The sequence below is a fragment of the Trichosurus vulpecula genome, chromosome 3 (genome assembly GCF_011100635.1).
Source record: "Trichosurus vulpecula isolate mTriVul1 chromosome 3, mTriVul1.pri, whole genome shotgun sequence".
Lineage (NCBI taxonomy): Eukaryota > Metazoa > Chordata > Mammalia > Diprotodontia > Phalangeridae > Trichosurus > Trichosurus vulpecula.
This window is the reverse complement of record NC_050575.1, coordinates 6,459,869-6,478,015: the sequence shown is the minus strand read 5'-3', so window position 1 is coordinate 6,478,015 and position 18,147 is coordinate 6,459,869. Positions and strand designations below refer to the sequence as shown.

General features: G+C 37.4%; 1 protein-coding gene across 10 annotated transcripts in view; it reads right to left on the bottom strand.

Moving 5' to 3' along the window:
- The window catches only part of PAPOLA (poly(A) polymerase alpha), a 76,531-nt gene that overhangs the window by 44,350 nt on the left and 14,034 nt on the right, over positions 1–18,147 (bottom strand). For all 10 annotated transcript variants that reach the window (XR_005009884.1, XR_005009886.1, XR_005009885.1 and 7 more), the window contains exons 2-6: positions 15,168–15,341; positions 9,660–9,726; positions 6,947–7,028; positions 5,165–5,274; positions 4,783–4,836 (exon numbers count right to left, since the gene is read on the bottom strand). Coding sequence is in view for 7 of the 10 variants with exons in the window: in XM_036750266.1 (XP_036606161.1) it covers positions 4,783–4,836; positions 5,165–5,274; positions 6,947–7,028; positions 9,660–9,726; positions 15,168–15,341 (487 nt within the window). In the remaining 3 variants the exon portion in view is untranslated. The remainder of the gene's footprint in view (positions 1–4,782; positions 4,837–5,164; positions 5,275–6,946; positions 7,029–9,659; positions 9,727–15,167; positions 15,342–18,147) is intronic.

The following is an 18,147-nucleotide window of genomic DNA, read 5'->3' as shown; positions in this document are numbered from 1 at the left end:
ACTGGACAGAGATAGGGGGTTATGATTTAATAAAGAGTTCCTGATTATGAAAATGGAACTGTGGGTGATAACAAGATCATAGGAGAGACTAATTCTCTGTGTGGAGGAGATAAAGTATAGAAGTTATAAGAGCTGAATAGACTGAGAAACTGGGAAATTATGGGGCTTGAGGGCATACCAACATTTAAATTGACAACTTAGACCATAAGTAGGACTCAGGATGGCAAAGAAAACAGTAAATGAGGAACTGAAGTCACTGAGAAACAAAGAATGATAAGCAGGCAGGGCTAACAGATAGCCACTAGGATCTGGATTGGGTATAAATTTAGATAGCATGAATCCTAAAGAAGGAGAGGCTACTGAATGATGGCAGTAGAAGAAACATAAGCAGCAATGGGGAGCAAAGAATATTCCAAATGCCAATCCAGGAACCAGTGGTATCTTGAGCATAAGAAAACATACAACTGAAAAGGATGCACAGGGATTCGGTAATATTCAGGGTGAACCAGGTTATCAGTAAATAAATGCTAGAAGTCATAAAGGAACACTAGAGGAAGAATGTAAAGTAAAAGGAAACTTGCTAATTATGGTAAAGGAATTACAGAAGAGACAATGCAGAGTAGGTAGAGTTGGACTGGGATACTACAGGCCTAAAGCTGAGGTGGGTGGGAATATGGGAACAGGAAGGTGTGTGGAGGTGGACAGTTTACTCTTATGGAACAAAGAATTCAGCAGCGTCTGGGATTAGGAGAATAAAAGTTAGTAGCAGTTTGCTAATACGGGGAAAAAAATATAGTCTAGGAACAAAGCAACCAACTGAACTTTCCTATTATTATTTCTGACTATACTTCACTAGTTCTTAAATAAAAAGATCCATGGAATATAGGAAAAAAAAAAAGACATCCTTGTAAGCTAAGCAATAACTGCCACAATTTACCAAACCTGTTTTAAAACTATAGAGAGACAACCTAGGAGGTGCTTCAGTGTTATCTGGTAGAGTTTTGAGTGATATTGCTTTTATTTTCTAACATCAACAGCTTTCATAGTAGATTACAGTCTCTGAAAAAATTTAAGAGATACAGATAGAACATAGAGCTCTTTGAGGGCAAGGACTACTTTCCTGTAGGCTTTATATTGCCATTGCCTGGAACGCATTAGACACTTAAATTCTTGATTTATTACCCAAAGGGCAACGGAAAAGTACGTAATGGGGAGGAACAGGGCAAAATATGACACAATCAAGGGGTGGAGAAAAGATGGCAGCTGGAAAGTAAGGACTAGCATGAGCGCCCCCCCAGGTCCCTCCAAACACCTATAAAAATGGCTCTGAACAAACTCTAGAACTGCAGAACCCATGAAATAGCAGAGAAAACCAGGGCTCCAGCCCAGGACAGCCTGGATGGTCGCGGAGTAAGGTCTATCGCACGGAACTAGGAGCTGAGCTGCGCCTGGACCAACCAGACCTGGAGCAGAGCAGAACAGGACCTAGCACGCTGAATCAGTGAGCTGTGGCAGTTACCAGACTTCTCAACCTACGAACACCAAAGACAACAGAGAAGGTTAGTGGGAAAAGCTGTTGGGACAGAGTGAAAGGAGTCCCTGGTTCAGCCACTGTCCCGGGGGCAGTGTAAGTGTTGCTGCTCTGAGGCTGCTTACAGAGCTACAGCGGGAGTTGCTTCCAGCCCCAGGCCCACCTGGGAAATAAGTGGCGGATCTCAGCTGGAGTGCAGAGCCAGCTGAGATCTGAGTCCAGTCCGGGTTGGCAGTTCATGGGGGAGGAGGAACGCTGCTGTGGCAGAGCTTGCTGTGTAGAAATAGCTCTGAAAATAACAGCGCAGCCCCTCAAGCTTGGGACAAAGTACTCTCTACTCTACAAGCAGTCATACCCCAATGAAAAACTCAAGAGTCAAGTAAGTTGGCTGGGAACATGGCCAGGCAGCAAAAACGGACTCAGATTCAGACTCAGGCTTTGGAACCTTTCTTTGGTGCAAAGAAGACCAAAACATATAGCCAGAAGTAGTCAACAAAATCAAAGAGCCTACAACAAAAGCCTCCAAGTCTCAGGCCATGGAAGAGCTCAAAAAGGACTTGGAAAAGCAAGTTAGAGAAGTAGAGGAAAAACTGGGAAGAGAAATGAGAGTGATGTGAGAAAACCATGAAAAAGTCAATGACTTGCTAAAGGAGACCCAAAAAAATACTGAAGAAAATAACACCTTAAAAAATAGACTAACTCAAATGGCAAAAGAGCTCCAAAAGGCCAATGAGGAGAAGATTGCCTTGAAAGGCAGAATTAGCCAAATGGAAAAGGAGGTCCAAAAGACCCCTGAAGAAAATACTACCTTAAAAATTAGATTGGAGCAAGTGGAAGCTAGTGACTTTATGAGCAATCAAGATATTATAAAACAGAACCAAAGGAATGAAAAAGTGGAAGACAATGTGAAATATCTCACTGGAAAAAACACTGACCTGGAAAATAGATCCAGGAGAGAGAATTTAAAAATTATTGGAATATCTGAAAGCCAGGATCAAAAAAACAGCCTAGATATCATCTTTCAAGAAATTATCAAGGAGAACTGCCCTGATATTCTAGAGCCACAGGGCAAAATAGAAATTGAAAGAATCCGCCCATCACGTCCTCAAAAAGATCCCCAAAAGAAAACTCCTAGGAATATTGTCACCAAATTCCAGAGCTCCCAGATCAAAGAGAAAATACTGCAAGCAGCCACAAAGAAACAATTTGAGTATTGTGGAAACACAATCAGAATAACACAAGATCTAGCAGCTTCTACATTAAGAGATCGAAGGGCTTAGAATATGATATTCTGGAGGTCAATGGAGCTAGGATTAAAACCAAGAATCACCTACCCAGAAAAACTGAGTATCATGATCCAAGGCAAAATATTTCAATAAAATAGAGGACTTTCAAGCTTTCTCAGTGAAAAGACCAGAGCTGAATAGAAAATCTGACTTTCAAACACAAGAATCAATGGAAGCATGAAAAGGTAAACAAGAAAAAGAAATCATAAGAGACTTAACTAAAGTTGAACTGTTTTGTTTACATTCCTACATGGAAAGATGATGAGTATGATTCATGAGACCTCAGTATTAGGGTAGCTGAAGGGAATATACATATATAGAGAAACAGAGGGCACAGGGTGAGTTGAATATGAAAGGATATCTAAAAAAATAAAATCAAATTAAGGGATGAGAGAGGAATATATTGAGAGAGGGAGAAAGGGACAGATAGAATGGAGTAAATTATCTCACATAAAAGTGGCAAGAAAAAGCAGTTCTGTTGGGAGGGAAGAGGGGGCAGGTGAGGGGGAATGAGTGAATCTTGCTCTCATCAGATTTGACCTGAGGGAATAACATACACACTTAATTGGGTATCTTACTCCACAGGAAAGAAGGAGGAAGGAGATAAAAGGGGGGGGGGGGGGGCAAGAGAAGGGAGGGCAGATAGGGGGAGGAGGTAATCAAAAATACACACTTTCAAAAAGGGACAGGGTCAAGGGAGAAAATTCAATAAAGGGGGATAGGTTAGGAAGGAGCAAAATATAGTTAGTCTTTCACAACATGAGTATTGTGGAAGGGTTTTACATAATGATACACATGTGGCTTAGGTTGAATTACTTGCCTTCTTAGGAAGGGTGGGTGGGGAGGGAAGAGGGGAGAGAATTTGGAACTCAAAGTTTTAAAAACAGATGTTCAAAAACAAATAAAAAAAAGTTTTTGCATACAACTAAGAAATAAGATACACAGGCAATGGGGCATAGAAATTTATCTTGTCCTACAAGAAAGGAAGGGAAAAAGGGATGGGAGGGGAGTGGGGCGACAGAAGGGAGGGCTGACTGGGGAACAGGGCAACCAGAATATACGCCGTCTTGGAGTGCGGGGGAGGGTAGAAATGGGGAGAAAATTTGTAATTCAAACTCTTGTGAAAATCAATGCTGAGAACTAAAAATATTAAATAACTTTTAAAAAAATATGACACAATCAAGGAATTATCAGTAAGTGCATAAAGGGCATTGTCAAAGAAATGTCTGAGAAAAAAAGTCTAGTTCCTTATGTATACAGGAAGAGCAAAAGGCAATCCATGTTTACTTGCATCTGTGTGATGCAAGATGGCAGCTACATGGTGCAGTCAACAGAACATTGGCTTAAAATCAAATCTGGCCTCAAGACACTTAATAGCTGGATGACCTGGGCAAGTCACTTAACCTCCATTTGCCTCCATTTGCTCATCTGTAAAATGGAGCTAATCACAGCACCGAAATCTCACAGGGTTGTTGTGAAGATAAAATGAGATAATAATTGTCAAGTGCTTACCACAGTCCTGGCACATACTAGCTGCTACATACATAAGTGTTAACTATTATTATAGTTATTGGTGAGATGATGATGATGATGATGATGAAATTAAGAGAATCTAAGGAAGGTCCTGAGAACATTAATTAACATATGGTAAAGACATGGATAAGAATAGAACGGAACAGGCAGGGATGGATGGGTTAGAGTATTCCCTCACCAATGAGATCACAGAGGTCCTAGATAATAAAAGCATAAAAACAGCATAAGACTGACACTGCTACCTACCACCAGTTCAAAGAACTCCTACAAATATCAGGGGGCAAGCACAAGAGTTTGAAAGCTGTATTAACGTACATCAGCACCCAGTTCATTAATCCTAGTCTCCTTAAAGTAAATTGACTCATGTCAATTATTACAGTTATACTACAGACATAAACAAGAAGATAAAGTTAAATTAAAATTTTACTTTACCTCTATACCATCAAAACATAGCTTGATGACTGGTACAAATGCCTCTTCAACAGCCTAAAACCAAATTGAAAAATTTCAGTATCTGGAAAATCATATCCGTAACAGAATGGTAATTAAATTTCAGCAGTATGTTTATATTAAGTAAAATAATAATTATGGGGGGGGGGGGGTTCACTGCAGGAGACAGGACCATAACACTGCATTGTATTTTAACTACAAAAATAACTAACTACTACAAATTAATCAGGTGATGGAGCTTGAAACATTTTAACATAGCTACACTACTCAAATAATCCTGTATATTATTAATGTATGACTGGAATCCTCTACTCCTTCTTAAAATGATAAATTTCACCAAATTAATAGATGCATTAAACTTTACCCTTAAATCTTTTACTTCTTCCTGTAGCTTCAATTTTTCATAGAATGAAGTGAAAAAGTCACTTCGGTCAACATGCCTTGGTGCAACGCACAATGCATCAATATCAGCACCTGAAAGAAATAAAGCCATCAAATGCAAATAGCATTTCTACACTCTAGATCAAGGATTCTTAATACAGAACTTGCTAACTTATTTTTCGTAATGTCTTGATTACTGTGTTTCAATATAATTGCCTTCCTTGGCAATCCTATGTATTGTCTGTACTTTAAAACATTACTCTGAGTTCCATAAATTTCCTAAGACTGCCAAAGGGTCCATGGCACAAAAAAAAAATTTAGAATCTCTTCTCTAACAGAATTAATCTATGTAAAATAGATAAGTATTTTTCAAAGAAATATAAAATTTTAACACTAGAACCATAGCAAACTTATAGGCTTTGAGTACTTAAGATTTTCAGGATTTTACAGTGCCTCATTACACTTTATCATCACTGTACATGCAAAATTCAGTATGTACCTAATCATAAAAATTTTGCAATGGTAGAATTCAGAAGTTTTACACGCACACACACCCCGACATATGATTTCACTGAAGTAAAGAATTCTGAGGGAGGAAATTTCCCTCAATATAAGACACAATATTCTGCAACTTTAAGGTTTTCAGAGATACGCCTGGGGCACTGAGAGATTAGACCCATTTTGAGATAGAAGGATTTGAACCTAAGTTCTGACTCTAGGCTGGTACTCTGTCCACTATATCACAATGAAAAGAACTATATCATAATATGCAGATAATCACTAGCTTTTCAATCACTCCCTCCTCTTACAGAAGAGACAGGTTGCCTCCTATGTGAAGTCTGGGATGACTGATGATACCACTGGTGGAAAAACTGTGTTTAGGTGAAGAAAATCATCAATAAAATGAGAAAACCTAAAAAAAAGCTAGAAACTAGTGCTTCATTCAATGTTCTTAACAATATAGTCCACGTTATTTTTTACTACCCTCAACCAATTCATTACTCAAGTCAGATCACCTCCTTGTTACAGGGGCCAGAGAACCAGCCCTGGAGTCAGATGTAAGATTCAAATGCCACCTCTAATGCTAAGAGCCCAGATGACTTCAGGCAAGTTATTTAACCACACTGAACTTTAGTTCCTCATCTCTACAATGTGAAGGTTGGAGATGAAGCCCAGCTCTAGATCTACGGTGCTGTCCACCTACCCACAATATACAATTCAAAATCTCATTCATGCTTCTGATTCTCCTGCATCAGAATGAAAAGACTGCCTCTTCCATAAAATCTTTCCCCATGATGCTAGCCTACCATGAAGTATTCCCTCTGTTTCAATGGCTCCTCCTCTCAATTCTCTCCAGTACCTGTCTTACCTCTCCAAGCTGCCAGATATCAAGAACATCTACCTTTTATAATCTATAACACTCTGGGTACTATGGACATAAAAGTACTCCAATCAATGCAGAGGAATGACTAATGGCAATCTATAAAAGGTCAATTGCTATGTCATTTTTCCTTATCCCTTCCCTAGCTGAGCAAAGAGAATACTGTTGGTGGACTGCAACGCATAAAAGGAATGATCTTGAAAAAACACTCACCCCTACCTATTTATAAACCACCCACTATAAATTTATTGCTCAGCCTCATTCAAATTCCTACTATGGTACATAGGGAATTAAAGTGGCATTCTTTTTTCTTTCCAAACCAACAAAAACAATCCCTAATACACAAATATAAAACTGTCTCCAAGTAAACAAAAGCACCTTTACCTTTTGTATGAACTCCTAATCTGTAGGATCCAAATGTAAAAATTTTTCCTCCAACATTTTCAATTACAGACTGTGGAAGATTCTATTAAAACAAAAGACATAAGGTTATCTTTCAAATGTAGAATGAAATTTTTTTTGATGATTTTTACATTTCAAACAAAGACCAAAAAAAGTTTTAACAAAGACTTGGATCTGAAAGGTCTTCAGGGCTCCCACAAACTGTGAAATTCTATAAATTTATATGCCCTTCACATACTAACTTTCAAAAACCTTCAGAAATCTCATTTTTCAAGATACATTATTTAATTTATCAAGCCCCTGTGAGTAAAGGCCCATGCCAATGAAAACTTTGTTTTTAAAATATGGACATACACATAAAGTCCTTAATGACTACAATATTCAATTTTAAATGTTAGCATTCTCCACTTTTAATTGCAATGCATTCCTGGAAACGATGTTATTAAAAAAAAAAAAAACACTGTAATACTGACCAGCTTCTCCCATAGGAATAATGTAATAACTGAGCTTACATTCCCAAATGACTGAAAAGTAACTAAATATATTAATCAAGGCACTACAAGCCTTTTAATAACTATTTTATGCACCATATCCTACAAAATGAGTGCTCTATGTTTTCCTTCTCCTTTCCCTTCCTCCCTCTCCACTCTTTCTGTATGCACGTGTATGAAGGTATGTGCGTATATACAGACACTTCTTGCTTTATGTAAATTCACATTAAGCAAATTCAACTTTACATAAAGAATTCTGAAAGAAAAACACACTCCAAAAAAAGGCTATATTAACTTTACAGTACTGTGCTCACTCTCCCTGCTCTGCCCCTTGGCTTAGCACTATTCAGCCTCCCACCCATACCCCCCCAAAAAAACAAACAAATGCCTTCCAAGTTAAAGCAGAACTGACATGCAGAGACTGCCACCAAAGCAAGAGATTTGGGGAGCCAGACTGAGGGACCTCAGTTTGAGACCTCCAATGCTGAGAGACCTTTGCACAACTACGCCCATCCATCCAAATGCCAGACCCCTGAATGTCTGCCTTCTATCCATCTGCACTCAGGTACCACGTATTTGTCCCTGACTCCCGTATTCCTTCTCCTGCTTTCACTTCTCTATCACTCCCTGAATGGTCCCCTTACTTCATCCCTCCCTCCCTCCCAAATTGCTTTACATAGAGAACTATAAAATGGTCAACTTACATAAAGTGAAGAGTGTGTGTGTGTGTATACACGCACACTTGTGAACACTGTATATAATTATACATAAATTGTACAGTGTATATAAAATACAATGTTTCTTCTGTACACTAACATTTCTTCTTCCAATGAAAATTATTTTTAAACCAAAGGCTGATCTACCATTTCTCTCTTTTACTTTCTAACCATTGTTCAAAGTTCCATTCTGTTCTCCCTCATCTTTGCTTTCTAGCTTTCCTGGCTCCCTTCAAGTCCCACCTACTTTAAGAACCTTTCTCAATTGCCCCTTCATGCTAGTGTTGTCCCTGTATTTACTATCTCTGGTTACGTTGTATATAGCTTGTATGTACATAGCTGTTTGCAAGTTGTCTTGTACATTAGATTCTGAGCATGAGAGAAAGGATCATCTTTTGCCTTTCTTAACACAGTACGTGGAACACAAAAGGTGCTTAATAAATGCTATTTCACTGACAATACCAGTATTGTTAGCGCATTTCATACTTCGCTGCAAAGTATGAAAATAAAAAAGTAAACTTAAGGCATTGGAAATACCTAAAAATTTGTTTCATAAAATCTGTAAAATCAGTAAGGCAACATTAAATATTAAACACATGGAACTGTCCTGTGTCCTGATGAGTGGAGTTGAGGTCTGTCAATTATATAATTAGAAATAATGGAAACAGAAATATGTCTATTTCTGTTAACCATAATGTAGCCAAAAAATTTCGGAATTTCCTAGGTCTTTTAAAGTCAGTATCTGTTACTACCCTTTGAGATCTTATTCTAAGTCTTTATTTTTGTAGTAAGTTATAGAGAAATTAACCACCGTTTTAAACATTGATTCTTTGGGTAAAATGTCCTGTAGAAAGAAAAGAATTTGGAAGACTGATGAATGCTTACACTGCCCCAGCTTTGCTTATGTGTGTTACACTCTCAAAAAGGGAATAAGATTACTCAGAAAGCAATCTCATTAGATCAAAGTGTGGGATGATAGCTAGTTGTCTCTATATGTCATAGGTTGGGTGACTATAACTCAAAAACTGTCTAATACTAATTGCCAAGTCAACCAAAATTTACATGCAAGATGACCTAACTTCAGGAAAACTAAATATATGAAAATACAAACGTATAAGAATTGTTCACATTACTAATGCTTTACTTCATAAATGGAGGGTTGAAGGCTTGGTTCAAAGAGCAATTCTCTACATTAGTTACAATTATTTCATTTATATAAATTTTCAACAACACATATATTGTTCAAAGTAAGGTACAATTTTGTGCAAGAAATGAATTTAAATTCCGAAATACATTAGTCAAAAATATATCTAACTCCTTAAGCTGGAGATCAAGACTCACTAGTTACAAATTTTTATATCAACAATCCAGAATGGACTGCGAGTTAGCCATTAGACAATCTGTGGCCTCCGATTTAGTTAAAGGTGTTTTACAAATCTGAATAATGGAACAAGCTTATTGTTAGTATTATACTTAAAATTTCCATACCTTGCTTTCACTGATTTCCCGTATCCATTCTTTTACCAGGTTATTTAATTTTCCCAAAATTAAAATCCTGTTGAGAAAACATTAACATTTTCTCTAAATTATCATTTACATTGCTCATCATTCAATATCACCACTGATAAGATGAATAAAACTAAATCCCAAAAAAACCTTCATAGCTGAATAGTTTCGATAACTAGTTTTCCTGGACTTATGTCTTGTGTTCTCTGACTTCTAGATTGTCTGTGAAAGATATTACAAGTATTTAAGACATCAGCTGTGTATTACTGCTGCATTTACTGCTAGGTTGTGAAGTCATACGCAAAGCTCTCCATTTCTCCCCATAAATTCCTAACCATACACAAACTCATTGCGTTGAAAAAAAAAATTTCACGGGAGTATACAGGGGTAGCCAGAGTAGGAACATGATCTATGACTCCAGAGAAGAATATAAAGTACCTCGAGTAAATAGAAACAGCAAAAGAAGTTCCATCCTATGGGAAAACTTGCACATGACCCTAGGCCATCCCTGGCACTACGCCTTCTTTAGTCTGTTTCTATATGATACCTGGGGCCCAGGGCTGGTGTGAGGATCCATGATGTTACTTTGTCCTGCTGCCAGCTAGGACAAATGGCCTATTATGAGTAAACTCTTCCAATTAACCTAATTAACCCTAATAAAGCTTATTAATAACCCACTTGGCATGAAACCCTCTTTTTTTGGTATCTCAGTACTTACTTGGAGGGTACACCTCCCTGCAATCGGTATAATCAGGGCAGAACAGGTTTCACCCCGTTACGTTTGGTGTAGTTGGCAGGGCGCTAAATAAAGCGGCTTGGAAAGGAAAGCTTCCACAGAGGGAATCCTAGCCATCCTCTTCCCTAAGGGGGAGGTGGCAGGTCTACTCGAGGGGAATCCTAGTTTGGCTACCCACATGCAACTGGATGTGGAAGGGGTCACCTGAAATGCACCAGTACGGGGACACTGGGAAACTGCACATTGGCTTGTATATTGATAAGCTTCCGAGGGGGCTGTTTGTGTTGTTAATGGAGGATTTATAGGCTAGGCAAAGATAAAGAGAGAACCTGAAATGGCAACTCCTCTATCATAGCACAAAGAAAAGAATTTCTCTCTCCTTCCCAGCCCCTACTCCCACCCCTTTATCCCTCTCTTTCTGACTAAAGGCATCAGAGGGACAGGAAGAAGAGGGAAAACTCAGTGAATATTATTTGAGATATGATTAATAAAGGAAGTGTCAGATAAAAATATGCAAGAAACAAGACAGGTGCAGTTTTAAAAGGGCATTAGTATTAATTTCGACAGCATGGCCTCTGGAAATATCCAGTAAGGCAGGCAAGGAGAAGCAACTTTTAATAATGGGGCCCCTATCTCACAGTTCTAGGTCTGTTTGTGTTTTTCTGTGCCTATGTTTGTGTGTCTCTCAAAGTCTGTAATTGTGCACACAGAGTTTAGAAGGAAAATTTTGCTGACAAATCTATTTCTTTGTGTTTTGTTAACTAATGTGAATCTCTATAAATTTTCAGAAAGCTTCTTTCTCTTCCTTTACATTTGTAAACTGTAGCCAGGTTCTGGACTGTAAAAGTACAAATAAGAAAAAAATGAGGGAGAAAATATGGCCTCAAGGCCATATTGTGGTTTGAATGTTTTTTATAAATGTTGAAAATAAATGCTAGCAAGCAATTGGGTTAATATCCTTTAGAATATGTTTTAAGGAAGCTAAAAGCATTTCCCACCTCCTACCCCTAGAATGATAGATTTATTGTTTTACAGCTAGAGAAGAAGGTCACCTCACTGATTATAGAAAGACGGATTTAGGGACCAGGCCATTGAAGTTTCAGAAGAAAAAAAAATTTAGATCCGACACTTAGAAACTGCATGCCTACATTATTATTAATTCTTTCCTCATTCATAAAAAGAGAAACTTATTTAAGGGAACGGGAGGGGGAAGCCCAAGCCTTCCTAAAAACTCCCAGAAAGATAAGCTACAATAGCTTAGGAAAAAATCCTGATAAGACTCAGTAACGACTGGAAAAATTTAAAAGGGGGGGTCAGTGGGCACAGAGAAGGAATTGGTAATTATTGCAGAAGAAAAGATACAAAGAAAAGAATTTGCAGATTCCCCTTTACTGGCAAACTGAAACCATCTGTTTGGGCAAGGCCATCAGCCCGTAAAGGAGCTTGTTGTGGGTACTAGAATTCCTAAACAATGAAATGGGGTTACTGATAATTTACAAGTTTGTTTATAATACAGAAGTGATTTCTAATGATTTATCTTTATGTAAGGATGAGCTTATACTCGAGAAAGGGAAAAGAAAAACAAGTGAAGGATGTTAAGTGAAATCTCTTAAGTATATGTGAGTCCTGGCAAACTTTTACTGCTTACTGCAACTTCATGAGAGTAAAAATAATTGTATCTATCCCTAAGCTGTGATTAGTGAAACTTGCCATTTGAAGTAAAAAGCTCTTGGGACTGTAACTGATATTGTTTAGAGTTTTGAATTCAGGTATAGTTGTCTGACGGATCATTAAGTCAGTAATCCACCACTGGAGAGATATGCCACAAGCTACTCAGAGGAAATGTGATCCTCAACTGTTACAGGTAGAGGTCTGTATCTGGGGAAAAAAACAAGAGGATGACCTTAGCATAGGCGAAGGTAGGATCCTTTTGGCTCAGTTTCCCCATTGTATTATTTCCTTTTGAACAGGAATGCTTCCCACCTGGCTATTCCTGAGTTCGGCTATGAGGTGGAACTGTTACTCCATGAATAGCTGTTAACTGTGACCCTTACCTGAAGTCAAACAGAGATAAGGATACTTTATCCTGCCATTTATGGGTTATTTTGTGCCCCTAGGCTTAGGCCTGAAGCACCAGTTTGATGCTATTATAATCATGTCCCTGTTTTTTCCTTCTATATTAGCAAATTTCTATAATCAGAGCAAGTAGTAGGTAGAGGATATGAACACAATGCAATTATGTAAGATTTTACTGTTTTCAGTCTCAATGTGTAGTCATTCCATATGCCAAAAATTAAGTAAATTAATACTTGAGCTTGTCACCATGTAAGATTAAATCCCTGAAATATTTCATTCTTTCAAAATGCTATGGGAATAACTGGATAAAGATATGATTCTATTAATTTAGGAGGTTAAAATCAGAAACCTCTTCTGTTTTGCTATAAGGAACAGAATTTCGGTATCATCAGCCATCTCAGTGACGAGTAATGTTTACATCATACATATTCCATTTGAATACAGTTAACAACTGAACATCTTTTACTACAGGCAATCCATTTAATATACACTTGTCCTCTGTATACAACTGAGAATTAATGACATAAGTGTATCTACACATCCCATCCCAAGACTTTTGTTGCAACTGGAGTAAAGTCAGTCTCTTGTAAGTAAATTAATTTGTGTAACCACTGAAACTAGGGGTGGAAAGCCTCGACATATCAAGAGTGTTGGTACCTATATTTTCATATATAGGATTAGACCCTCAATAGCATCTGACCCTCCTAAAACAATTAAAATTAATTGGAGTGGAAACTTTTTGAGAAAGCAACAAGATCAGACAATCACATACATAAATGTAAATGATTCTAATGGGGTATGTAAAAACAAATTATCTTGAGTTCCAAGTGAACTATTGGGTTCTAGTTTGATGTTCTTATAGGTCTATTTTTAATGAGATCAGAGCCATGAGGTCTAAGCTAGTCTTTACCACATGAACTAGTTATTGGAGAAGTAAAATTTGAGAGGCTTTACTAATTTGTATTGAGATTTGTTTTGTAAAAGATTTAAGCAGAAACATCTGTGGAGTCTCTACAAGTAACCTGGAACCAGAGAAGCAAATCTACTGAAGAGGTACCCCTGACAACTACACGTAACATCTGAGATCCAAGATGAAATGAGTTGATTAAATGGATATTGGAAAAGGGTTACTAAACTACAAACACTTGTTATTAGCTAACGTTTACGGTCCCATGCTCATTATTGCACTACTTGGATTTTTTTGCTTCACTGTATCTGTATACTGAGTTCTCTCAGTTATCTTGGTGTCACACAAATTTCCTCTCTAAAATTAGTCCATGGCTGTAGACATTTACGCTACAGCTTGTAAAATGATTAATCATTCTTCTTGTTCTTACATTAACTTGTCAGGGAAATTTGTAGCAAGTCTCCCCTTGACAAAAGGGGGAAATCAAATATTTCAGAACCATCCATTTTGCAATTGATGCTGATACCATTCTGTATCACTCACAGGGTGTTGTAGAACTGCCCAAGCCATGTTTCTTTATCTCTGAACTTAGTTCAAAAATTCAGCTAGTTTGTGATAAATTAAGTTTCAGGGATAGGGAACCTGAGACCTTGAGGCCACATGTGGTCTTCTAGGTCCTCAAGTGCTGCCCTTTGACTAAATCCAAACTTCACAGAACAAATCCTCTTAAAAGATCTGTCCTGTTAAACTTGGGATTCAGTCAAAAGGTCACACGCCACCCAAGGCCACATGCGCCCTCAAAACCGTAGGTTCCCCACCCCCCTCACTCTGTTTAAGATACTCAGTTCTCCCACTAATCACTGATTCTTTCTTCATCTCCCTAGGGGTGGAATAGAAGAAAATTGTGACAACTGTGGTAATTTACTTATCGGTCATGTTGTCTGTCTACGTGTGCTCATACTGCTGTTGTGGATTGTACCTCCAATGTAATTTACTGGTAGGCTCCTCTGCTTCCTCCGTGTTAACAAAACCATTAAGAGAACTTTGAAGAAGACATTACTGGCAAGACTGCATGAGCAGGTCTCAAGGGGTGGTGTATACAGTGGTAGCCAGAGTAGGAACATGACCTATGACTCCACAGGAAAATATAAACTACCTTGAGTAAATATAATCAACAAAAGTTAACAACTATCCCATGGGGAAATGTGCATGTGACCCTGGGCCATTCCTGGCACTATGCCTACTTCACTCTGTTTCTATATGATTATATGATACCTGACCTGGCCCAGGGTTGGTGTGAGGATCCATGATGTTACTCTGTCCTGCTGCTAGCCAGGACTAATGGCCTCTTGAGTAAACTCTCCCAATTAACCTAATTAACAGCCTTAATAAAACCTATTATTAACCAAGCTGGTATGAACCTCTCTTTCTCTGATATCTCAGTATTCGCTCAGAGGGTATGCCACTCTGCAACTGGCATAATTAGGGCAAAATAGATTCTGCCCCCTTACAAGGAGAAGCAGAGCCACAACGAACTTGCTAAGAAAACTCAGGTTTGGTTTTTTTGTTTTGGGGAAATATGAAAAGAGACAGGGAAAGGGAAGAAAGGAAGAACACAAAGCATGACTGATATGAAATAGGAACTTAAACATGAATAGGTGACCTAGATTTGGAGGAAAGGAAGGAATTAGCATAATTTAGAAATGAAAACACTTCCTATGTAGGAATTAATTCATACTAGTAAGCAATTATAAAAAGTAAATTTACTTACCTGCGCTGCAGTTCCTCTTCCTCTTCAAAAACCCCAAAGGGCTTTAGGGTTTCAATTAGTTTCTGTGTGAGTATGCAGTCTGTCTCTTTGGGGGCCGCTAAACTGATGGGAGAGGTAATGCCATAATGCTTCTGTGGCGGTTGTGTTTGTTGTGATCCCTGGGTTGTAACTGGACTAATAAATGTAATTAGATAAAATTACTGCAAAAAATTCCTACTATTTTGTAACAAACATGCATGACTAGAGAATGTTTTGTACAAAATATGTATTCCAAAAGCAAGTTAAGAGATAGCTAATTCTAACTAATTAAAAAAGTAATCCTAATTTACCAATCCTAATTCAGCTGATAACAAAATACAAGGATGCAAGTGACCAAAGACAAAAATAAGAAAAATTCTATTTTTCCCCAATTTGGTTTGATGTTTTAAAACAATAAACCAAGTATTACAAGAAAAAAAAGGAAAGCCAATAAAATTCTTAAGCTTATTATTTTAAAAACTAAAAGGTAACCTAGATGAATCAGGTCCTGAAAAATTATTTGCCAAGTATCCTTCAAAAATTCTCTCATATATTAAGGTGGGTTATAACTACCATAACAGGCTGTTACGGAACGGTGTTTCTTTCAGTGAAACCAAGAACCCTGAAAAGCCAAATTTGTTCCTTTCCAACATGTCATATTTTATACAGATAACAAAAGATTCCCACAACAGTGCTCAGCATCTATACTATGTAGGGAAAAAATAGGTAAAGCTAAAAAAAAAAAAAAACCCCTTTAATTCTCTGGACAATAAAATGAGTTGTAATATACATTATTAGAAAGAAAAGAACATCCACAGATCAATTCCAGTGGCATTCTCTTTACCTTTCCCAACTTATGTATGACCCCAAGTGCTGTCCCCTTCAAAGCAATCTCCCTGGGAAAAAATACAACATATTTACCAATACTTTACCTTGAAGCATTTTTTTGAAGTTCTCTTTTGGAAATGCCTTCAGAACCTATAGTCCATTCTTTTGAATGTCTTTAATTGTAAATTTCTGTCCATTAGAATTGGATTTGTTATTTGCAAACAACCAAACATCATTTAGGGCTATGAATAAATTGGTGAGTTGAACTGGTTGATAGTGTTTTTGATATATGGTTTTTTTTTTAAACAGTAAGTATACTATGATGCAAAGACTTGTCACTATGAAAAAGCCAATCTTTGGTTCACAAAGCTCACTCCTTTTTTAAGCTGCAGAGAATCTTTCAAGAATTATCAGAATAACTTCTATATAAGTAAAAGTGGCACTGATTACATGACTTTGTGGTATTAATTTAGCATGTTATTAATATAGTAAGTTCAATTTTGTAATTCTTTTTTGGACATGCATACTTTCCAGTATCTCAGGGGGTTTTGGCGTTTCCAACTGAGTATTTTGAGACTTTTTTTCAGGTTACAGTGGAAAGACCATGTTCCACCATAGGTCTATTTTCCTCAAAAGCACATTATTGTTCTCAACTTCAAGAAAATAAGCTTATACAAATCTTCAACGTTTCTCTTTCTATCAAAATGTACAATTAACACCTCCAGTTACTCTCTTCATATTCAAATTTCCTTTCAGAATGAACTTTTTATATTTAAATAAAACTTCAGCAATAATTCTTTAATTTAGCTATCTTTTGACCTATATTTTATATTTGGATGAACCAAAATAAGTGGCCTTTTCAAAATACCCATTGTCTCTGGGCACATATTTATAAATGTTTTCTATTATCTCTGAATTTTAAATCTCATATGCCAAGCAAAAAAAAAAAAAAGCTTCCTCAATAGCAATTAATCCAAAGAAATTCAATAATTCAAAATGTACATTTTTAACTTAACACAACCTGTTTCTTTAATGTTTTAGGAAGAAAAATAACCTGACAGATTTACTAATAGGTTATCCAGATTACCTTTAAAGTGGCTATTTCCAGTTAAAACGTGCTGTAATATGTTTTAGGCCAGGATCAAGTCTCCCTAGTTTTCATAATCAATATATAACAAGTAAACGTAAGATAGTAATATTCAATCAGGTGTACCGTTGTTTCACCAGTCTCACAAGGGGCAGACTCACTTCATGCACAGACAGTCAGTCTAGCAATGTATTAACTTTTACAGTCAGAGCTGCCTGAGACAGGTGCCTCTGAAAAGCCTCTTTACAAATCCCCTGCAACGACAGTGTAAATTATCTCGTTCTTCACAGGATCCTTACAGGCCACCTGGAAAACTGAGGTCTAAAGTTCACAGAACAGGACCTGACAGAGGCAGGATCTGAATTCCTGTCCCCTGACTCCACAGTGAGCGCTGTATCACACTGCCTTTGACTGGGCTCAAGTTCGCTAAGGGATTGTTTTATTTTTATCTTTGTATCTCTAACACCTAGCCCACCGCCAGGAACTGCAAGAACATAATAAATGCTGATGCTGGTCTCCTTTGTCGTTCCTTGAACAAGACACTCCAACTATCAACTCAGGTTATGTTCACTAGCTGTCCTCCATACCTGGAATCATCTCCCTACTCATACCTATCTCCTGGCTTCCTTCCAGTCTCAGCTAAAATCCCATCTTCTATAGCAGTGGTTTCAATTCAAAAAAGAAACAGGGACCATTAACCTATACATAAAGATCTTTGCAAGCCATATATTTACAGGTTTCAAATGTAATTACTATCTAAATTTTATTGTATTTTTATTTATTTTCTCAAATATTTCCCAATTATATTTTATTCTGATACAGGCCTCAATCAGGAGGATGTTTATTTGACATCTCTGTTCTATAGGAAGTCTTTCCCAATTTCTGTTAATTCTAATAGTGCTTTCCTCTCTGTGGATTATTTCCAATTAATCCTGTCCATAGTTTATTTGTACATAGCTGTCTGCATGTTGTCTTCCCCATTAAACTGTGAGGTCCTTGAGAGCACAGACTGTCCTCTACCTTTCTCTATAGTCCCAAATAAGGCCT